General features: G+C 38.2%; 1 protein-coding gene across 3 annotated transcripts in view; it reads left to right on the forward strand.

Annotated features, from left to right (window-relative positions):
* IBTK (inhibitor of Bruton tyrosine kinase) overlaps window positions 344-24,101 on the forward strand; it is a 97,211-nt gene continuing 73,453 nt past the window's right edge. Inside the window, exons 1-6 of one of the 3 annotated variants that reach the window (XM_005659413.3) lie at window positions 344-548; window positions 10,725-11,420; window positions 16,875-16,971; window positions 18,101-18,225; window positions 19,967-20,077; window positions 23,365-23,535. In XM_005659413.3, coding sequence (XP_005659470.1) covers window positions 11,100-11,420; window positions 16,875-16,971; window positions 18,101-18,225; window positions 19,967-20,077; window positions 23,365-23,535 — 825 coding nt within the window. In that variant the 5' untranslated portion in view covers window positions 344-548; window positions 10,725-11,099. The remainder of the gene's footprint in view (window positions 549-10,724; window positions 11,421-16,874; window positions 16,972-18,100; window positions 18,226-19,966; window positions 20,078-23,364; window positions 23,536-24,101) is intronic. The other 2 variants (XM_013992804.2, XM_001924870.6) reach the window with 2 other exon arrangements.

The following is a 24,101-nucleotide window of genomic DNA, read 5'->3' on the forward strand; positions in this document are numbered from 1 at the left end:
AGCCAGGTGTCCCATACTGTTTCTAAACCCAGGTTTATCCTGAGTTCCAAATCTCCTGCTGCGGGGGAGCGACGTTTCCTCTTGGGCGACGGCTGACCCCCGAAAGGGCCGTCACCTTTCCCACCGCCCCCGTCGGCCGAGTGTCCCCGGCTGAGGCCTGCCCCGCCCCCGGCTAGCGCTGGTTGCCCCAAGGCCGGCGGGGTCAAGTTCCTTCACGCGGCCAGGGAAAGGCCAGAGCTTAGGGCTGCCACGCGAAGCATTCTGGACAGACTCCAGCCAATCCGCAAGAGGCATACACGACAGTCAACCAATCAGCGCCGGTCTTATTCCTGGGTCCCGCCCGCGCCGGCCCGTCCCTCCTTGCCCCCCTTCCGCGCGCCTGTAGTCGCGGCTGTAGCTGCAGCCGCCTCCGGAACTGACCCGGGCCTGGGGAACGGGCCTCCACTGGCGCCCTTCGGTTTCTTCTGCTGCCTTCACTGAGGATGAGTCCCTGCGCGGCCGTGTGCCCACCCCGCGGAGAACACCGGCGTATTTTCATCTAGCGACTGGTGAGGGACTGCATGGCACGGTGCGACCCCGTGGAGCCGGCAGGGGCGGTGGCCTCCCCGTAGCAGGGTGGCGTCGGGACGGTATTCTAGCTTCCCTGAGGGTGCGAGTGGGCCGCGGGGCGGGGACGCACAGGCTGCCCGGCTGCCCGCGCATTGGCGCGGGGCCAGTCGAGTGGCCTGGTCCCGGCGGCCGCCCTCAGGCCGCCTCCTGGAGCTAATGAATGGTCCGTGCAGGCGACGTGCTACGTTGCTGTCCTGCCTGCCACGCCCTCCATCGACGTAGAGGTGCTGGGTTTTGATAGTTGTCTCGTGTCACTTTCCCTCGAGCCTTGAGTTTTAAGCCATTCCTCCAGGCGCCCCTGTCCCTTATCTCTTTCGTGGCGTCACTGAAGTTTTAGTCACTGTGGGGATACTAACGACGAAGTTCAGCCTGAATCTACAGTTGTCTGTGAAAAGGGACCCGTGTGTTTTTTGGGGGGCGTGGGGTGGACAGGAGAGAGGCCTTTTTCTTTTTTGGCCGCCCCGCAGCGTATGGAATTCCTGGGCCAGGAATCAGATCCGAGCCACAGTCACGACCTAAGCCTGGGGTGCAGCAACGCCAGATCTTTAGCCCACTGCGCCAGGCAAGCGATCCAACCTGAGTCTCGGGGCTCCCAGGATGCTCTTGATCTCATTGCGCCTCAGCGGGAACTCCCCGATAGAGGCCTTTTCTGATATCATGTTGCTTTATTTCTAAAACGTTTTAGTTCAGCAGTGAAATAAGTAACCCAGGACTTCTGTGACTTCTGATCTCCAACGTAGTTAAAAAAAACTTAAAGTCTGTTGACCAGACAGGTTATTTTTCAGGAAGCAGAGACCGATGTAGTAGCACTTTTTTTTCCCCCTCATGCCTGGAAGCAGAGTGTGTTTGAAAATTGAAATTTGAAAAACAGTTTTTTTGAAGTGTAGTTGATTTACAATGTGTTAATTTTTGCTGCGCAGCAAAATGATTCAGTTATATACACATACACTCTCACGCTTTTTTTTTTGTTTTTTGGTTTTTGGCTGCAGCGTGCAGGGCCTTGATATGGGATCTCAGTTCCCAGCCCAGGGATTGAACCCTGCGGCAGCTGTGAAAGCACTAGGGATTTCCCAGCATTTTTTTTTTTTTCTTCTTTCTTTTGCCTCCACTGTGACATATGGAAGTTCACAGGCCAGAGATCAGACCCGATCCACAGTAGCAACAATGCCAGATCCTAATCTGCTGCACCACCAGGGAACTCCACAACATTCTTTTTTAAAATAGTTTTTTCTTGGAAAAAAAATTCTTAAATCGATGAAGTTAACATTTTAATTTTATTAAAGTATAGTTGACTTACAATGTTGTGATATTCTTTTCCATATGGTTTATTACAGGATGTTGAATATAGTTCCCTGTGTGCTGTATAGTAGAGCCTTGTAGTTTATCCATTCTATATGCGGTAGTTTGCATCTCCTAACCCCAAACTCCCACTCCATTCCTCCCCCACCTATTTTCCCCTGTGGCAACCACTAGTTTGTTTTCTGTGTCAGTAAATTTGCTTCTGTTTCATAGATAGGTTCATTTGTGTCATGTTTTAGATTCCATAGATAAATAATATAATAAGGTGTTTGCCTTTCTCTTTCTGACTTACTTAGCATGATAATCTCTAGGACCATCCCTGTTGCTGCAAATGGCATTATTTTGTTCTTTTTATGGTTGGGTAGTATTCCATTGTGTATATGTACCACATCTTTTTAATCCACTCATCTGTTGGTGGACATTTAGGTTGTTTTCCTATTTTAGCTATTGTAAATAGTGCTGCTTGTGAACACTGGGGCACATGTATCTTTTTGAGATAAAGTTTTGTCTGGATATATACCCCGGAGGTGGATTGCTGGATCATATGGCAATTCTATTTTTAGTAGAAAATCAAAATTTATCAGAAATACTGAAAGAATGTGACTCTTGTGACTGGTAGAGTTTATATGCCCATGATGTGCAAATTCACATCCTTCCATAGCTCCTTCATCTTTGTACTGTTTCTCTTTCTTTCTTTCTTTCTTTTTTTAACAGCCACATCTGTGGCATATGCAAGTTCACCGGGTGAGGGCTTAATCAGAGCTGAAGCTGAATCCTGTGCAATAGCCATGGCAATGCTGGATCCTTAACACTGACTTGAAGCAGGAATTGAACCTGCATCTTTAGAGACATCGGGTCCTTAGCCTGCTGAGCCACAGTGGGAATTCTTCTATTTTTTTTTTTTTTTCTTTCTTTTTGTCTTTTTTGCCATTTCTTGGGTCGCTCCCATGGCATATAGAGGTTCCCAGGCTAGAGGTCGAACCGGAGCTGTAGCCACTGGCCTACGCCAGAGCCACAGCAACGTGGGATCCAAGCCACATCTGCAATCTACACCACAGCTCACGGCAACACTAGATCCTTAACCCACTGAGCAAGGCCAGGGATTGAACCTGAAACTTCATGGTTCCTAGTCGGATTCGTTAACCACTGAGCCACGATGGGAACTCCTCTTCTTTCAATTTTGAATTCTTGATTTTTTTTTATTGGTTTTTAGAAACTGGTATAGGGTAGATAAGGGCAGAAAGAGCTGTTTTCTAAAAAGAATTATAGAGGGTACAGATACTTGCAGAAACTTTAGTCAAAGCAAAGCAAATTTTACTTCAAGGAATTAAAAGTAGGTTACTTCAAGGAATTAAATACATGGCTCGTCCATTATTTTAAAAAAAGACTAAGGAATTCCTGTTGTGGCTCACTGGGTTAAGAACCCAACTAGTATCCTTGTGGGTTCGATCCTTGGCCTAGAAACTTCCATGTGCTGCAGGTTTGGCCCTAAAAAGGAAAAAAAAAAAAAAAAAGGAAAAAAAAAAGATGAAAAACTTATATCCAGATCTTTCAGTATGCTAAATTTTGAGTAAGGAACTTGTTATGTTTTTAACTCTCTGTGCTTTAGAATGATACGCTTCTATAGACCGAATTACATAAGGAGCTCACCATTACTTGGTTAATTATTATAAATGATGTCAAAGTTAGTTTACTGTCATGAATAGGACAATAATTCTTTCCCCCCTAAAATTTAGGGAAGTTATTAGTTGTGAAACTGAGTTTTGCACTAATAAAATATTGGAGTTTCTTTTGTTCCCAGAGATTATTTGAAAAAAACTTTAGAATGAAATACAATATTGATAAAGCTGAATTATTAATTTCCTGAAGTAGTAAGTCTTGATGTTTTAAAACTATGTGAACTCTTTTCAGGGCTTGCAGAGGGATATAAAATCTTGAAAATTCTTCAATTATGAGTCATTGTAATTTGTAGCTTTGTAACAGTTATTTTAATATAGATACAAGCTTATAGGGAAGATACTTTGGTTTTAGAGAGCTCTTTTTTAAAAAACTGCTTATTGAATTTTGAATATTTTATTTTGTGAGAAACGTAAGCATGGCATTCTCTCTGCTTCCCTCCCTTAAGGAGGCAAGGTACCTCCTTACAAGGCGTGTTATCATCATTTTGCAGATGAAGAAATTGAGGACTAGAGAGATTAAACCATTTGACTTAAGTTTTAGGTAGCAGGAATTCAAATTTTATGACTACAAATAAGAGTAATTTTTTTTTTTTAATTCTGTTACACTATTCTTCTCATTAAAGATTTCCTAACTGCATTTTGAGAGTGCAATTTGGGTAGAGTAGAATATGTGGAATCTAGAGGACTTTCTGTCTGTGATATTGGGTAGGCTACTTAAACTTTCACATCAATTTCCTTATTGTAAACTGAGAGTAATAATATATATAGGGCAATATAGGCTAGAAGGAAGATTAAATTAGTTAATTTATATAAAGCACCATGTTTGTCCATGTGAAAGCTCACAAGGTGGTAGATGGATGGTTTTAAGCCATGGGCAGATTGGCAGCCTTGTAAAGGTTTGGGTAAAAAAGCTTTCCAAGTAGAAAGGATTCTAATACAGTTATGCTATTTTCTTGTGCACACACACACACAGACACACACATATATGTACCTTTTTCCTATGTGACATTTTTTGGGTGCTTTCATGAATGAATTGTTTCCTTTACTTTTCAGAACAACTCAGAAGATAAATAGTTGTTATTCCCATTTTACAAATGTGAGAATTGAAGCTTAGGCAATTATGATTGTGTGCCCAGGGTCATTTATTAGTTGTGTACCTGAGTTACTAGCCCAGCATTCTGAATTCATTGAGTCTGAACTTCATATGCTACATCGTTCCCAGGTCTAACTGACATCCTCTTCTTGAAGTCACAAGGCTTTTAACACATGAAATATAGATATTGGTTGATTTTGGCTTTGGCTGTGTCAGAGAATAGCAGTCTTGTTTTTTAGGATGATAACTGAAGTCAGCCATGGATGAATAGGATTGTGAGCATTTGTCGAGGGCTCGGCCTCTAGTGGTTGGCACCTTTGTGGTGGACCATTCCTCAAGGTTAAACAGTGGCCTGCAACTATCTGTACTTCTCAACTCAATTTCTCGTCAACCCTTCCTGTCATCACGTACATAATAGAAATCTTCGCCTTTAATTTCTTTGTTCCTTTGTTTATTTTTCTGATTTCCAAAGTATTTATAACCCTTACTCTTCTTCCTTGCTGCCCTATCTGTAATCAAACCGCAAACCTAGGAGTTATCACCATGTACTGTCAATTCAAGGTCCTAAACATGTTTCTGAATCACTCACTTTATTTATCCTTAAAGATAGGCACATAAAACTGTGTAATCTAGTTCATCCTTATATGTATTTTAGGCCTTACACATTGCTGTCTTCTGAATTACATGGAATTTTCAGAATGGACCAAGATGATTTTAGTGCTTTTACATTTACTGTTCTTTCTGCCTCAGATGCCAACCCACCCTGAATTTATCAGGCAAACATGTACTCGTCTTAAGTCTCCTTTGGGAAATCTTGCCTCTGTCCCTCTTGTCAGCTCCCCATTCCTGTAGGCCACTTGTTATATCTTTACCATAGGTTTATAATCATGATGTATTTTTAAAAATATTTGTTTATTTTTGGCCACACCTGTGGCATGATATATTTTTAGTGGTTAAATAAAAACCATTCTTGGAAGTGCCCCTGTGGTACAGCGGGGAAGGGATCTGGTGTTGCCAATCCTGCAGTGCGGATTTAGATGCTGGCCTGGGAACTTCCACATGGGCCTGGCCAAAAAAAAAGTTATTCTCTACCAAGCTGTGACCCATTGATGGTAGAGACAGTATAATAGATAATATATTTCATTTGCTTAGTATGATTGTTAAATGAGCTATATTTTTTACTCAAATATTATCCATGAATCTTTGCTTTATTATCTAAAATATTTAAGTTCTGTTTATTTTTGTATTCCCAGTACCTTATGACCTATTGATACACTGAAGAGGCAGCATAATGTTGTAGAAATAGCTTGGACTTTACTGTTAACTAGATCAGTGTTTGAATTTCAACTCCTCTTTTACTGGTGGCGTTATTTGCTTACTTAACCTCTGTGATGAATAATATCATACCGTGTAAAATACCACATGCTTAATAATTATTTCATTTGCTTTCTCGGCCTTCAGTAAGCACTTGTTGAAAGCATAAATAAGACTGACACTAGGCATTGGAAATATAGGCCAGAAATTTAGGAGATACATGAAGAGTATACATGAAGACAGATTGGGGGATTATGAGTATGTAGGTTGAATAAAGTTAACATGAAGAGATTGAAGTTATCCAGAGAGAATATGAAATGGAGAGGAAAAGGAGACTGAAGATAGAACACCGAGAGAAGCCCAGCATTTGAAGGTTAGAGGAAGGGGAATGCCTTTGGAAGAAGTGGTAGGAAAGAGATCCCTTGCTTTAATGCTTCAGTGGTTCTTATGCTTTTAGTATTCTTTTATAGATTTCTTAGGAGAATGGACTATAAAGTAATATTATCCAAAAGTATTTGGCAATTTGGAGGTCAATAGTAACCTTATGTTAATGATTTCATTGGAGTAGAATGCATAGAAACCAGGTAGCAGAGACACTGAAGCCCAGACTTGAACTTCAGGATTAAAATTTGTTAACTTTTTACTGAAGAAGTGATAGTAATAAAAGCTGCTGTTTGTTGAATATATTTTGGTGCCAGGCACCATGCTAAGCAGTTTCATTTATCACTACAGTAATCCCATGAGGTTTGGTGGCATTGTCTCTATTTTCAGATGAAGAAATGAGGGCTTATTTAGCTTATGTAATTTTTAGAGTTGTGTAATTGGTAACAGCATTGCTGTGTTTGAATCCAAATATGTAGGACTCTAAGAACTGCTAGCTCTTAGTCACTTCCGTATTTATGTTCATAGTACTCTATTCTTCTTTCTTCATGTATTATAGTATGGTATTACTTTTATATTTAATACTTTTTTTACATTTTAAGTGTTTAAATTATGTATAGTAACAAATTAGGGAATTCTTTTCTATTGTACCTTAATTCTTTTTGTAGGCTTTGAATGATTTATGTAAGTGATTCCTTTCAGGTATTAGGAAGATACTGAAAAAACAAAGATGGCAAAATTTTAGAGCCTCGAAGCAATGTAATTAACTACCTTTGACTATTTTGCCATATATCATGTTTTCCAATTTAACATTTTAACTACTTGCGACTTTGGTACTTTTTTCTTTATGTCAATTACCACATACTTTTTGCTGATTTTTGGTTCAGATAAGGTGGAGCTGATTTTTATAAGGATTCTATCAAATTATAAAACATATAGTCTAGTAGAAACAGAGCTGGAGCTAGAAAGGATTAGGAGTCATCTAGTTCTATGCTCATTTCCAGATGGGGAAATGAGAATAGTTTTTCTTGTGCATATAAACTTACTTATGTCCCACTAAATATTATTCTTATAACTGTTTTTCTGTCATTGAGTAAATAGAGTTGTCTCTTGGTATCAATAGGGCATTAATTCCAGGACCCCAGCAGATAACAAAATCCACAGATGCTCAGAGTCCTTTGTATAAAATGACATAGCATTTGCATATAATCCACATACATCCTGCAGCATACTTTAAATTATTTCTGAATTACTTGTGATACCTAATACAGTGTCAGTGCTATGTAAATATGGTTGAACCTTGAACAACTTGGGTTTTAAGTGATGGGTCCACTTATGCTTGGTTTTTTTGTCAATAAATGTGTACTGTAGTACTACAAGATGTGCCTTTGGTTGAAACTACAGATGTGGAACCATGAATAGGGAAAAGCTGGCTGGCTGTAAGAGGGTCAGTGTGTTGTTCAAGGGTCAACTATAATTGTGAATGTTTTGTAAATAGTTGGCCAGCATGGGGCAAATTCAAGTTTTTCTTTTTGGGACTTTCTGGAATTTTTTAATATTTTTACTTGAGCTTGACTGAATTCATAAGTGTGGAACTTGCAAATGTGGAGAGCCGGCTGTATTTTAAAAACAAAACAAAAAAAATTCTTTGGGGGAACTTAGTATTTAGGATAATTTGATAGCTTGGAGAAGAGAATTTACATAGAATTTCTGCTATAAAAGCTTTAAAATCTAGACATTATGGATATGACATTTTATAGTACATTTTCCAGATTATTTCATTGTAGGAAATATATAGCTACTTTATTCTTTTTGATACATGAATAATCTGTTGCATGATCATATGTAATCATCTCTTAACTGTTTATTTTTTTTTCCATACAGTGATAGATGCAATGAATATATTTGTGCTTATGTCATTTGCACATGGATGTATTTTTACATGATAAATTCCTAGGAGTAAAATTGCTTCAATCAGAAGCAATGTGCATTTTACATTTTGGTACTTATTACTAAATTGCTGTCCATAAAGGATGTACTAATTTACACTCACCAACAATGGAATAGGGTTTCTATTTTTCCACAGCTTCATCAATACATAGTAATATCAATCTTTTTGATCTTTGCCATTCTAATAGATAAAAAATGGTGTCTTGTTGTAGTTTTTGCATTTCTTTTAAGGACAGTTTTTCTCCTTTTTTATCTTTGACATTTCTTATGTATATTTTAAACCGATTCATTGATCTTTTATAACTTTTGGATTTCTGATCTTTGTTTTGTTTTGTTTTTTTTGTTTTTGTCTTTTTAGGGCCACACCCTCATGGCATATGGAAGTTCCTAGGCTAGGGGTCGAATTAGAGTTGCAGCTGCTGGCCTGTGCCACAGCCACAGCAACGCCAGATTCGACCCGTGTCTGTGACCCTCACCACAGCTCACGGCAGCGCTGGATCCTTGATTCACTAAACGGGGCCAGGGATCGAACCCACACCCTCATGGATCCTGGTAGGGTTTGTTACCGATGAGCTACAATAGGAACTCCTCAGATCATATTTAGAAAGGCTTTTTTTTTTTTTTTTGGTCTTTTTGCCATTTCTTGGACCGCTCCCATGGCATATGGAGGTTCCCAGGCTAGGGGTCTAATCGGAGCTGTAGCTGCCAGCCTACGCCAAAGCCATAGCAACGCAGGATCCGAGCCATGTCTGTGACCTACACCACAGCTTATGGCAACGCCGGATCGTTAACCCACTGAGCAAGGCCAGGGATCGAACCTGCAACCTCATGGTTCCTAGTCGGATTCACTAACCACTGTGCCACAACGGGAACTCCAAGAAAGGCCTTTTGTGCTTTAAGATTATATGTAAAAAAAGGGTCTCTGGTTTTCATCTGGTGCTTTTATAGTGTCATTTCTTATGTTCGTCTTGGAATTTATATTGGTGTAAGATATAAAGTAAGTATTTAAAGCTATTTTTTTCTAGCGAGTTAACCAGTTCTCTTGATACCTGTTGTTTGATTATCATCTCCTGTGATGAAGGACCTTCCAGGCAGAGAGAACAGTGTTAGCCCAGAGCTTGGCACTTAGTAAAAACTAATGAAGAGAGCCTTGGTTATTGTGGTGGTGAAGGTGGAGGTGATGGTGATGATGATTATGTAGTTTTAAGGAGTGAAGATTTTGAATGGTAGTCCAAAAAAATCGTAAATTTAAGAATGTTTATAGCTTGTAGAGGCATAACTAGTTGAGTGTAAAAAATGCGGAAGAGAAGGAATGATGATCTGAAAGAAAAGAGGTGGACTCTTTAGACACAGAGGTTAACCTTCAACATAACACTGGAAAAAAGGTGAGATTGACTGATGTAGATACAGAATATTATAGTTGTGAAAGTGATATTAATGCAAATAACCAGTAATCTATAATAAGAATGGAAGGGAGTTCCCATTGTGGCTTAGTGATAACGAACCCTCCTAGAATCCATGTGTATTCAGGTTCAATCCCTGGCCTTGCTCAGTGGGTTAAGGATCCAGCATTGCTGCAAGCTGTGGGGTAGGTCGCAGACTTGTGGCTCAGCTCTGGCATTGCTGTGGCTGTGGCGTATGTCGGCAGCTGCAGCGCCGATTCGACCCCTAGCCTGGAAATTTCCATATACCGTGGGTGTGGCCCTAAAAAAAAGAAAAGTAAGAACAGAAGAGGGTTTTATTCCAGTCAAATAGGACAAGAGTCCAGGAACCAGCCTCTCAGTAGCTTTGAGGGAACTATTCTGCGGAGGTAGGGGAGGAGACAGTATGTATGAATTATTTTGATTGGGAAATATATATAGTCAAGCATATATGTTGGTAAATGATTACTGTTAATCACAAAGAACTGATACCTTGAGTTAATGATTTTAGTCTTATTCTATATATGGGAAGGTGCAAGAATCTGGTCTTCTTTTTAACTACTTAGGAGCTTCATCCTGTTTTTCCCATCCTAAATTTCCCTCAGTATGCACTGTCGGTGGACTTCTGTAGTGGGTTTGAACTTAACCTTTGTATACCTGAATGATGAGCCACACTCTTCTTTAATGATTAAAGCAGATCTACAGTGTATGTTCATAGGTCATGAAATAGGCTGCTGTAGTTAGCATAAAATTCAAGCCAAGTTTGTATAAGCTGAAGTGACTTCCCCATGTCTCACTATGTGAAAATTTCTTCTATCAGTGAAAAGTTGATAGATTCTTTTTTTGTTTGTTTGTTTTTTAAGTAGGAAATTGGGGCATTAAGTTTATAGGAAATTAAAGAGGTACTTGTATTATAAAGTATTTGAGGAGAATAAGAGATAGATTTTGAATTTTTACTCTTTCTTTCTTCTCTTCTAGGTCACCCTTGCAATTATGGATATTTGAAAGGATCAGTCAGTGTGGAGGGGGAGTTCCCCTCCCCACTCCCCCTTGGTGCTTGACTCCAGGAGTAATTTATAAACTGTGGAAAGCTTTTTTTTTTTTTTTTAACTAAATAACTTGTATTTGATATAAACTTTATAGAGCTATTTATAATTTTCTGACTGAAGTGCCAAATAAATTGTAACAATTCTATATAGTTTTATACTGTTACCATAAGGGTTTAAATTATAATACTAAACAGGCCATTTATTCTCTATACATCTCTCTGAATAGCACCTTTGTGTCCTGGCTTTTGGATTTTTTTAAATTATCTGACTATTCTGAAGCAGTAAACTGTATAAAGCAATTAGGATGAATTCTTCCATCCCAGACTGCACATCAAAGTGTCGATCCCTGAAGCATGCTTTGGACATCCTTTCTGTGGTAACCAAGGGGAGTGAAAACCAGATTAAGGCTTTTCTCTCTAGTTACTGTTACAATGCTGCAACTATCAAGGATGCCTTTGGCAGAAACGCCCTCCACCTTGTTTCCTCCTGCGGAAAGAAAGGAGTATTAGATTGGCTCATTGAGAAAGGAGTGGATCCACTGGTGAAAGATAAGGAGTCAGGATGGACAGCTTTGCATAGAAGCATTTTTTACGGGCATATTGATTGTGTTTGGTCTCTCTTGAAGGTAAGTGTCATTTAATTAAAACTCTTTGGTCTGGTATATGTTTTCTTAATCTTTTTCATATGCTCCAATTTCCAAAAGAGATTTGAATTTGTTCTTATCAATTGTTTGATGTCTCTTTTATTGTAACTCTTCTTAAGATAGAATTCACACCTCGTATATCTTTTTGTTTATAAATGTATGTATGTGTGTATTTGAGGGCTGCTCCTGAGGCATATGGAAGTTCCCAGGCTAGGGGTTGAATTGGAGCTGCAGCTGCCAGCTTATGCCACTCAACACAGGATCTGAGCCACGTCTGCGACCTACACTGCAACTCATGGCAATGCTGGATACTTTACCTACTGTGTGAGGTTAGGGATTGAACCTGCATCCTAATGGATACTAGTTGAGTTCATTTCTGCTGAGCCACAATGGGAACTCTTCATATATCTTTCTAATTTAAACCTTTTGTGATGTAAAATTTTAAGCATATACCAAATTTGCAGTATATTGATAAACTGTTGGCCAGTTTTATGTTATATATGTCTCTACTGACTTTTTCCCTTCTCTGTTATTTTGAAGTAAAGCCTGGACATTTTGTCATTTACTCAGTACTGTGTATCTTTTAATATTTTTAAGAGATACGGTTTCCTTTTATTTATATTATTATCTACTTCAAAAGGGCAGCAGTTATTGAAATCACTTGGGGACTGTGTTTTGAATAGTGCCTTTATTTCTTGTTTGACTAGGATAGTTTTTTTTTTTTTTTTTTAAGGACCTGTCCCACAGCATATGGAGGTTCCCAGGCTAGGGGTCAAATCAGAGATGTAGCCACTGGCCTACACCACAGCCACAGCAATGCCACATCTGAGCTGCATCTGCTAACTACACCACAGCTCATGGCAATACCGGATCCTTAACCCACTGAGCAAGACCAGAGATCAAACCTGCATCCTCATGGATTTTAGTCAGATTTGTTACCGCTGAGCCACAATGGGAACTCCTAGGATAGTTTTTATATATTAAAAATTAGAATCAACCTAATTTATTTTGAAATTTCCCATCAAGTAGATTAAATCTAGGTTTTGTTCTACTGTTTAGCCAAAAAATACGAAGTGTTTTGAAGTATCCCCTGATGTCATTTCGCTAATGAATGCAAATTAAAATCTATCAGAAGTCATGAGTTTTAAAATGAACAATTTTCTTTTGTTTAGGCATTTTGTTATGTTTGTAGAGGACCCAGAGAACAAAGCAGTTCCTGTCCTCAAGAAACTTGTGGTCAAATTAGGGCATTAGAGCACTATCTTCAGTGTCTTAATTTTTGATAGCTATTTTGACTTAAAAGTTTACCTAGTGGTTTTTATGTAGTAACATTTACTGATCAAAATTATTTTCAACATGTATTAATGGCAAAATATCCTTTTTGCAACTAAACTATCCAGGTCTATTACTTACTGAGTCATCTTGGACAAGTTACTAAATCTTAAACCTCAGTTTTATCTGTAAAAAGAGAATAATAGTAGCACTTTCCTTATTTCCTTTTCCCCTGGGAGTTTCTGTGGGAGAAAAAACTTAAGTTTATTAATAGTACTGTTAATTCCTTTTATATCTAAAACCTTTGGGCATCTGTTTAATTCCCTTGTTGTAATCTCTTTTATAGGGAAAGTTAGGTTAGTAAGAGTTAAAGCATCTATCAGCTCTGCCTTTACCCTTTCCCATCAATTTCTGCTGGAAAATTGGATGACTGCCAATTCTTTCAAGGGTGGGTGTGTCCTTGAGTTTTCTCCTGTCCTAGGATTGCCATTCAGGTCTTGGGATTTGTGGCTTCAGTTTGAAATAGGGTCTGGTCTGAAGTTGGGACCTTCCTCCTTTTCAGTTTCATTTCCCTTTAGAAATCCCCAGTCATCATCACTGCTGTAGCTCAGAAAAGCCAGGTTATGCCTTGGGCCACCTTTGCCCTTGGCTTGACTTATCATCAGAGACCTTCTGATCAATGGTAGACTTCTGACATGGACATATTCTATTGATAAAATATTCCTGCAAAAACCTCTTTCATCCATTTGGTATCCACATATTGTTGTGATGTAACTGTATTTGTTTAGCACAAACTTCTTTCCTTTGGCCTTTTAACATTCCTTTATTCTGAAGGGCTGCAGTGATGGGGTGTTTATGTCAGTTCCACTTCTGGGGACAGCTGAAACACTTAAGGTGTTATAGATTGGCAGGAAGAGCCATACAGAAAAACACATTTTAAATGAATTGCATTTGATAAATAGTTTATAGATATGAAATTTTAAATTTCAGTGCCAAAATAAATTGTACAATAAATTGACACCCATGCTATCAATTCCCAGTTGCCAGTGATGAAAAAACCTTAGCAGAAACTTGTCCACCAAAAGCCACAGTAGAAACAGCATTCCTATGCAGTTTTTCATTGCCTCCTTGATTCCGTGACAGGATGCATGTTTATGTTTGTAGGGTACTGATAAAGCTGTTAACACTGTACTATTGTTCCTTAATATTGTTTGTTTACTTACATTACTAATCTGGAAGAACTTGCTTTAATTTTCCCCACTGGTAAATAGAAGAACTGAATCATAAGATTGTGTGGATTAAATGATATACTATTTGTAAAATATTTGGAATGAAAATTTTGAGGAGTTCTCATCCGTGGCTCAATGGTTAACGAGTCTGACTAGGAACTACGAGGTTTCGGGTTCGATCCCTGGCCTCGCTCAATGGGTTAAGGATCTGGCATTGCCGTGAAGCTGTGGTGTAGGTCACAGACATGGCTTGGATCCTGCGTTGCTGTGGCTCTGGTGTAGGCTGGCGGCTGCAGCTCCAATTCTACCCCTAGCCTGGGAATCTCCATATGCTGTGGCTTTGGCCCTAGAAAAGACAAAAAAAGAAAAAAAGAAAAATTTTTTGAGTGCCTGATGGCAGTGATCCAAGTGCTAGGGATATTGTAATTAACAAGACAGAATTCTTTTCTTGTTTGTTTTTTGTTATAGTTAGATGCTGTTTAATAAACTAATGAATTTACCTACTATTTTGGGGATTTGTAAAGGGTTGATCTTTACTTTTTTGGCTGTGCCCATGGTGTATGGAAGTTCCTGGGCCAGGGATCAAACCCATGCCACGGTAGCAACCTGAGCCACTGTAGTGACAATGCTGGATCCTTAATCTGCTGCACCATAAAGGAACTCCTAGTTGATCTTTTAAATGGAGTAAACTACACACTGGTCCTACTATCTTTAAAGATGAACATATTAGAAACTGTTTGGGCAAAAAAAAGTCCCTAGTCCTTTATACAGTTAGGGCTACTTAGTATGTAGTCTTACTAGGGTTCACTTGGTATGTATAAAGTTTAGGACTATATATAAATTTTATAAAACTGTTAAAATAAACTCTCCAGGAATCTAAGCTTCTGGGATCCTATTCATTAGATTCATAGCTTGGAACGCTCTACCCTAAAGTCTGCCTTTCTTACTCTTATAAAGGCTAAGCTCAGGTCTTCCCACATGGGCTTGTTAATAGTATCTAATTTGTAATAGTATCTAATTTAAAAGTAGTAGGCAACATAAAATTGTTAAGGTCTAGATCACTTCTGAATTTTGTTAGCTCACTGACTTGAGAATTTTTTGTTCATTGATGATCTTGTGAAATCAAGTATTATTAACCATCTGGAACACAATGAAGTTAGAATTGATTTCAATTTATTAAAATCCATTGTTATAGGGTAAGAGGAGATTTTGTTTCTTAGGTAACCCCAAACAGTATTCCAGCATGTTAGGGTTTAAAAACTTCATGGTTTACCTTGGCCCATAACTACCCAGGTAAACTGTGTGTAGAAAAGCAGTTGATGACTCAAACCAGTTAAAATAGAAATCAAAATAATTGTTGAATGCCTTATTAAACTATCAGAAAATATTAAAAGTTATTCTTTAAAAGGTCTATGTTTTATATTTAAAAAACGAATGAAGTAACAGTAATATGAACATTCCTCTTTGTCTCCCCCCCATTATATTTTAAAAGACAGTAAGAATGGTGAAGGGATAAATAAGTAGGACAGAAAATGTTCTATTTCATGTTTGAATTTGAATTGTGGAGATATAAAACAACAAATTACTTTAAATTCTTCTTTTTGGTTGCACCTGTGGCGTGTGAAAGTTTCTGGGCTAGGGATGGAACCTGAGCCGCAGCAGTAACCCAGGCCACAGAAATGACAATGCTGAGTCCTTAACTGCTAAGCCACCAGCAAACTCCCTGAATTCATCCTTAAAACATGTATAAACATGCATTCGCAGATTTTTTTTTTAGATGCAATTTAACTGTAAGTTATGAGACTGCTATAAAATTTTAAGTAGAAAAACATAAAAATACCTAATACACAAGTGGGAAAGAATGTAATTATCTTAATGTCAATAACAAGGATAATAGAATTCAAGGCAAAAAGAGATGGAGCATAGGTGATCATCGTATTTATATATAGTAAATACTATTATGCATAGTAAATACTAATATAAATATTGTTTGCTATTTCATAGAAGTGTTTATAGCCCTTAATTGGACGTGGAGTTTGGCTCTTTAAATACAGGAAAAAAAGTGTGTGTGTACATACACGGAGACACAGACCCAGAGCTACAGCCTTCAAGGCAACTAGCCCTGCCTTACCGTGGAACTTTCAATATCTAGTTCATTTTGATTATAAATGGTTATTGATTTTATTTCTTCACGTTTTCTGGTTTTTCCTTATTCCACCAAGAATTGAATATTCAATTTCTTTTAGTTTTTTTCTGTGTGAGAAAAAATATGTATGAGCATAGGTGATAATTCTTATTAAATGCTTATTTTTTAATGTATTTATGGGCTCGATCACCTGGTATTTTTTTTGGCTGACCCATGGTGTATGGAGCTCCTGGGCCAGAGAGCGGTTCAAGCTGGAGTTGCGACTTAAGTCCACAGTTGAAGCAATGCCGAATCTGTAACCCCCTGTGCTAGGCTAGGGATCAAACCCAAGTCCCTGCCACTACAGCGATACCATTGATTCCATTGTGCTGCAGGGGAAACGCCTGAGGTTTTGTTTTGTTTTTTTTGTTTTTTTTTGGTCTTTTGTCTTTTTAGTGCCCCACTTGGGGCGTATGGAAGTTCCCAGACTAGCGGTTGAATTAGAGCTGTAGCTGCTGCCCTACACCACAGCCACAGCAATGTGGGATCCCAGCTGGGTCTGCGACCTACACCACAGCTCATGGCAACGCTGGATCCTTAACCTACTGAGTGAGGCCAGGGATCGAACCGCAGCCTCATGGTTACTACTCGGGTTCATTAACCACTGAGCCACGATGGGAACTCCATGCCTGAGTTTTTAATGTGAGTGAATTACTGGTTGTAGGTAAATGATAAATATATATGTATACATATCTCTCTCTGTATACACACCTATATTTTTTCCTTTTTTTTTTTTTTTTTTTTTTTAAGCATGGTGTTAGTCTTTATATTCAAGATAAAGAAGGCTTGTCAGCTCTGGATCTTTTAATGAAGGATAGACCAACTCATGTAGTATTCAAAAATACTGGTAAGGAAATTCCACAAATATATTCTGTTAAGGTCCAGCCTAGAAAATTTTAGTGAAATTTTATTGTTATTAAAATATCTAAGAAAATTGATTTGTGTGTGGATATCTACAAAGACTTTTATTCTTGTATATGTTGGTTGATAATTTTAGTTTTCTTTTAGAAGACTTTGATTTATTTTACACTTTTCAATTTCAGTGTACATTTATGTCTATAAGTGTAAAAACACAGCCTAAAAAGGAGAAAGGCAGTTAGAATTGTAACTACAATAGAAAAAATCATTAATGTGCACGGAGAAAGCAACATCAGCATTTGATGTAGAGGGAAAAAGGAAGTGATTCTTTTACCCACTGTCTTCTAGTTGCACTCATATCTCCATTTTTTTTTGCCCTGCGAGCTTTGGAAATTGAAATTGGCAGAAAAGGAGATGAGATTTAAATGAGAACAGTCTGTAATTTGCATTTAACTAGTAAGCAAGCTAAGTGAAGACACATTCTTCATTTTTATTTCTACCTTGGACACTATATTGCAAGTCACAGTCATATAGAACCGTATAAACCTTCCAAAATAAAATGAAGATTTGTATCATAATTAGCTGTGATTAGGTTTTATCCCAGTTTAATGGGTATTACCCTAATCACTAATGTGGTTTTACATCTATTAAGAGCAAACTATTAGAAGTTAATGTTTCTGTAGAAATAGTAACTAATATCATGTTTGCCTCATTTAGAACCTTTATATGTGCGTGTATATATTTAACAGTTCACATATTCATGGAAGCTAGAGGTATATGGCAGGTGGCATTTTACTCATTTGTCAGTTAAACTTCAGCTGCTAAAGAAACAAGGGTCAAATGTTAGAATGCTTAAATTGAGACAGGCCTGTGCCTAATTCAGATTTTCTGGTTTCTGTTCCTAGAATTATATAGTAATAGATTCATTATTTATTTATTTATTTTTATAGATTCAAAATTTAGAGTGTTGGTAGTATCTTTTTAAATACGGTAGTTAAATTAATTTTTGTAAAGAGTCATGTTTGAGGTAAACTGATTAGTGGAGTATATAATTGAACTACACTGATACTTGTTTTAAAATGTAAAAGAGTATATATAAAACCCAGTTTTTATTTTAGATCCTACAGATGTCTACACTTGGGGAGATAATACAAATTTCACCCTGGGTCATGGAAGCCAGAATAGCAAACATCATCCGGAGTTGGTGGATCTCTTCTCTAGGAGTGGGGTTTATATCAAGCAGGTATATTGAAGTATATATATATGAGTACTTTTAGAGATTAAAAAGAACTTTTGCGTTTGATAGCTCATCTTTTCATTTGGATTTTGTTAACTTTGTTGAAGATATGATAACATATTTGAATGAAGAAACTGATCAGAACTCCTCTAATTCTGTTTTAGATTTTGTTAGATCTAACCATATTTAGACATCTCATAACTATGTGAGATGTTTGTATAAGGAGTGCTTAGAAATTAGAAGGCACTATACAGATTTTTTTTTTTTTTTTTGGCTTTTTGCTATTTCTTTGGGCCGTTCCCGTGGCATATGGTGGTTCCCAGGCTAGGGGTCTAATTGGAGCTGTAGCCACTGGCCTATGCCAGAGCCACAGCAACGCGGGATCCGAGCCGCGTCTGCAACCTACACCACAGCTCACGGCAACGCCGGATCGGATCGGATCGTTAACCCACTGAGCAGGGGCAGGGATCGAACCTGCAACCTCATGGTTCCTAGTCGGATTCGTTAACCACTGCGCCACAACGGGAACTCCACTATACAGATTTTAATTTAAGAAGATAGAGCTTCTGTTGATTTTCTAGTTTTTGTTTCCTTTTAATTAAATTTCTTCAAATTGTTTCTTAAATGAATTTGTTGTTGAAACTTGGTGTTACTAGTTCGAGGTACGTGGACCTGAGCTTTACATATAAGTAGTTGTAAAATATTACCTGATAATTGTGAAGGGTTGGTCTTGGTCTCATGTCGTTGTTTTGGATAATATCTTCTACTTCCGTGGATTTTGGTACTTTTGACATACTCATCTTGTCTACAAGGCTGGGTGTGTGTGTCGTGTGTGTATATAATTTATATCTCTAGCCTCTGCATTTCTTCCTCTTCAGCTTCGTTTCAGTTATAGTCTGGATATTCTCTCAAAATTTTAAAACCTGACTTTCTGAAGTGCTATTTTTGCAGCTCCTAAACATTCTTTATTTAATTTTATAAGCCATAGATCTTAGTTTCTGAATTTTGAGGAGTATACCTCAGAACATGTCTATTGAGGTCATCATGTGTTTTTTTTTTTCCCTGATATAATTATTAATATCATCCCTTCTTGGTCCCCCCAATATTTAGGTGGCAAATTATGTGGCCACTATATTTAGGGCACTGCTTTTCATACCAAAAGTTATCACTTAATGTATCACAGCAGTTTAAAAAAGAAATGGAAGAGTTAAATTCTACAGAATATTAAAATTTGAGAGGCCAAATAATATTAAGGTAAAATGAGTATACTGATTCATTGACAGAATAGCAAAGTGTGGTCTATGGGTTAGGTATGAAACTATACACATATTCAAAGGTGTTTCTTGTTCTTGCTTTCCGCTGATACACTCAGCCAGCCATTTCAGTACCCTTGCTTTCTGGTGAGAATATGTAACAATGGAAGTGTTCTTCAGAGGATGAGGAGGGGTCTGGGAAGGAAGCAGATAAGACAAGAAGTGGGGAGGAGAGAAAGCTTGAAAATCAGTATAATGTTATTTAAAGCCACGTCATAATGTTAAAGATAGATTACAAAACCAGAGTTATAAAAAGGATGCACTGATTATCCTCTAGTCCTTGTTTATAGGTGATGGTGTTCTGAAAAAAATCTCTTAAGGCATTTCCACTGTTTTCTATATTTAAGTAATATTCCGTTCTTTCTTTTTTTTACAAAACAAATGATATTTTATCCCTAGAAGTTTAATAATTTCTTTTCTTTTTTTTCCTATAGGTGGTGCTTTGTAAATTTCACTCAGTGTTTCTGTCTCAGAAAGGGCAGGTTTATACCTGTGGACATGGTCCTGGAGGACGTTTAGGCCATGGAGATGAGCAGACATGCTTGGTAATTGAATTGTCATTACACATTTTAGGTATTTTCAGTAAAATTTGGTAAACTGGAAGCTTAAATTTTTTTTTAACCACCTATAAGGAGAAAAGAATATATCAATTGATAATAGATTTTATTTAATTTATTTATTTATTTATTTTTTGTCTTTCTGTCTCTTCTAGGGCTGCACCTGCAGCATATGGAAGTTCCCAGGTTAGGGGTCTAATTGGAGCTGTAGCCGCCGGCATGTGCCAGAGCCACAGCAACGCCAGATCCAAGCCATGTCTGTGACCTACACCGCAGCTTACGGCAACGCAGGATCCTTAACCCATTGAGCAAGACCAGGGAGCAAACCTGCAACCTCATGGTTCCTAGTTGGATTCGCTAACCACTGAGCCATGACAAGAACTCCGATTGATAATAGATTTTAAAAGATCGGTTACTTTTCTGATATATCATGTTCAAATTAAGGATTTAGATATAATGCAGATTTCTAAAGCAGCAAAGAAAAATTATGTATAAGCTTTAAAGTATTTCTATAATTGAAATTAAAAATGTCAGACTGATTATAAAACCTTTTTCTTGAAGTACAGGTTTTTGTTAAGGTGTTTGTGTTATAAAAATTGAGCTGGTATTTTCATTGTATAATCTCAAAATTGACTCTTAGGGGAGTTCCCATTGTGGCTCAGCAATAATGAACCCGACTAGTATCCATGAGGTTGTGGACTAGTATCCCCGCTCTGGCGTTGCTGTGGTTGTGGTGTAGGCTGGCAGCTGTAGCTCTGATTTGACCCCTAGCCTGGAAACTTACATATACCCTAAAAATTGATTCTTAGGCCACTGACACTTATTGTTAATTGAAAGAAACCTAGTAATCATTACATTCAAGAAAATACCTTACTAGTTATTTTTTAAGGTAATGTTTTTTTTTTTTTGGAGGAAACTAGTGGTATATTCATCATTAATTAAGGGGTGCTTTAATTGAGAGAGAGCTATGATAATAACTTCCCATTTTTTGAGGGTGTATTATGTTCTAGATATTATTCATGCTTTCCATGCAGTATCATTACCTTGATTTAAGCCTTACAGCAGCCCTGTGAGGTTATAGGCGTTATTATCTTCACTTTATGTACAATGACAATGGTAATACTAACAGTCATTTATCAGTTGCTTACTCTGAGCCAGAGACTGTTGTGTTTCGTCCTTACGTACTCATTTACTCCTTACACTGATCTTATTATCATCTAAAATACTATTATTTTGTGTTCAGATGAAGAAAATGAGGTATAGAGAGGTTAAGACATTTGAGATTCAATAGCTAATGAATGGCAGAATTAAGATTTGAACCCAGGACAGATGACTCTGAAGGAATCTGCTGTTATATGTTTGGTAATTCATGGACGGGATGCATTGATTCTTGCATTTTTATTTATTTCTTCACTATACCAATGAATATTTCAGCTGAAGAGCTCCTTTTATTCATACCAAACTAATTTGCACTTGGTGCATGATTTATATTAAGAACTCAAAAATATTTGTTAAATCACACTTTTTTTTTGTCTTTTTGCCATTTCTTGGGTCGCTCCTGAGGCATATGGAGAATCCCAGGCTAGGGGTCAAATTGGAGCTGTAGCTGCTGGCCTACGCCAGAGCCACAGCAACTCTGGATCTGAGCCGCATCTGCGGCCTACACCACAGCTCACGGCAACGCCGGATCGTTAACCCACTGAGCAAGGGCAGGGATCGAACCTGCAACCTCATGGTTCCTAGTCGGATTCGTTAACCACTGCGCCACGACGGGAACTCCACACTTAAGTCTCTGATGATGAGTTGAGTACTTTTTCATGTACCTGTTAGACATTTTTACATCTTGGCAAAAATATCTACTCAGGTCCTCTGCCCATTTTAAATTGGATTCTTTGTCTTTTTGCTGTTGAGTTTTAGGAGTTCCTTATATGTTTGGAAATGATACCCTTATCAGATATATGATTTGCAAATATTTTCTCCCATTCTGTAAGTTGCCATTTTATTTTATTGCTTGTTTCCTTTGCTGTGGAGAAGCTTTTTAGTTTGATGTAATTCTACTTGTGTGTTTTTGCTTTTACAGCATGAGTTTTGAAGTAATGTCCAAAATAAACATGGCAAAAACAATGTTAGAGAGACTTTCCCCTTTGTTTTCTTCTAGGAGTTTTACAGTTTCAAGTCTTACATGTAACTATCTATTCCCTTTTGAGTTATTTTTTGTGAGTGATGTAAAACAGGGAGCTAGTTTCATTCTTTTTCAACACCATTGTTTTTGAGAAACTATCCTTTCCCCTCTGGCAATCTTCCTAGGGAGTTTGATGCTTTCTCAGATATTTTCTAAGGATATACCTGCTCCACAATTCTTATTCTATCTCTGGGGGAATTCTTAAGACTGTACGCCTTCTCTGGATGCTGTAAAGCCAGGCCAGTTGCTAACAGCTTTCCATCTGCTATTCCTAGGGTGGTACTAAATCCTTTTTTTTTTTTTTTTTTTTTTTTTTTTTTGTCTTTTTGCTATTTCTTTGGGCCGCTTCTGCGGCATATGGAGGTTCCCAGGCTAGGGGTCCAGTCGGAGCTGTAGCCACCAGCCTACGCCAGAGCAACAGCAACTCGGGATCCGAGCCGCGTCTGCAACCTACACCACAGCTCACGGCAATGCCGGATCGTTAACCCACTGAGCAAGGCCAGGGATCGAACCCGCAACCTCATGGTTCCTAGTCGGATTCGTTAACCACTGCGCCACGACGGGAACTCCTAAAGCACATTATTTTTTTTTTTTTTTGTCTTTTGTCTTTTTGTTGTTGTTGTTGTTGTTGCTATTTCTTGGGCCGCTCCCGTGGCATATGGAGGTTCCCAAGCTAGGGGTTGAATCGGAGCTGTAGCCACTGGCCTACGCCAGAGCCACAGCAACGCAGGATCCGAACCGCGTCTGCAACCTACACCACAGCTCACGGCAACGCCGGAGTGTTAACCCACTGAGCAAGGGCAGGGACCGAACCCGCAACCTCATGGTTCCTAGTCGGATTCGTTAACCACTGCGCCACGACGGGAACTCCAATCACATTATTTTTATTGAAATGTCTTATTGGAGTTTTAGATTTTACTCATTAAACAATGTCCATTTCATGTTAAACTCATCTCCTTGCTGAACTATAGCATTTGCCTCTGATAGATCCAGCCATGTATCAGTCATGTCATTTGGGATGTGGTATCAGATTCTATTTATATTTCTATATAGATGGTTAATGTAGTGTGCTAAAGTTAATTTTATTTTGTAGGTCCCAAGGCTTGTGGAAGGACTGAGTGGTCATAATTGTTCTCAAGTGGCAGCTGCTAAGGACCATACTGTTGTATTAACTGAAGATGGATGTGTTTATACATTTGGTCTAAATATTTTTCATCAGTTAGGAATCATCCCTCCACCTTCCAATTGTAATGTCCCCAGACAGGTAAATATATCTTTTTTAAACAATATGGTGACCATTTGCTATAAAACCTGTATGGACAAAAAGATGGAAGGTATTAAAAGAGCAACTTATTTTACTTATATTCAATGGTATATGTTTCTTCAACGGTATAAACTTTATTTTTCACAGGAGATTTAGCATAGTACAAATTAGTATTTGTTTGGCATGAGAACAAATGCACTTGGGAAATTAGGTGCTTAGATTCAGCTTTTAAGTATTCAGAAGCAGAAGGTGGTCCAGATATTTTGCCTTTGACCCTTAAGTAATTTTAGGCCCTGAAAAAATGTGCAAAGTTTATAAATAAAAAATGGGCCGTACAAGTGAGGCACTCAGAAACTTAAGCTTATTGGCTTTATGGTATATCTGTCTCCACACAGAAATCACACTTGGTAAGTTTATGTGAGTGCGCATAAGTCCAAAAGCCACTGTTCTTTGTTCTATTTTCCCCTTTTCATTTGAGCAGCCATGACCAGAAGGTGCCCTTTCATCTCAACTCCAGGGACCTAGTACCCAAGACGAGACTGCACAGTGCTTTAAATTAATAGGTT

The sequence above is a fragment of the Sus scrofa genome, chromosome 1 (genome assembly GCF_000003025.6).
Source record: "Sus scrofa isolate TJ Tabasco breed Duroc chromosome 1, Sscrofa11.1, whole genome shotgun sequence".
In the NCBI taxonomy this organism is placed as follows: Eukaryota; Metazoa; Chordata; class Mammalia; order Artiodactyla; family Suidae; genus Sus; species Sus scrofa.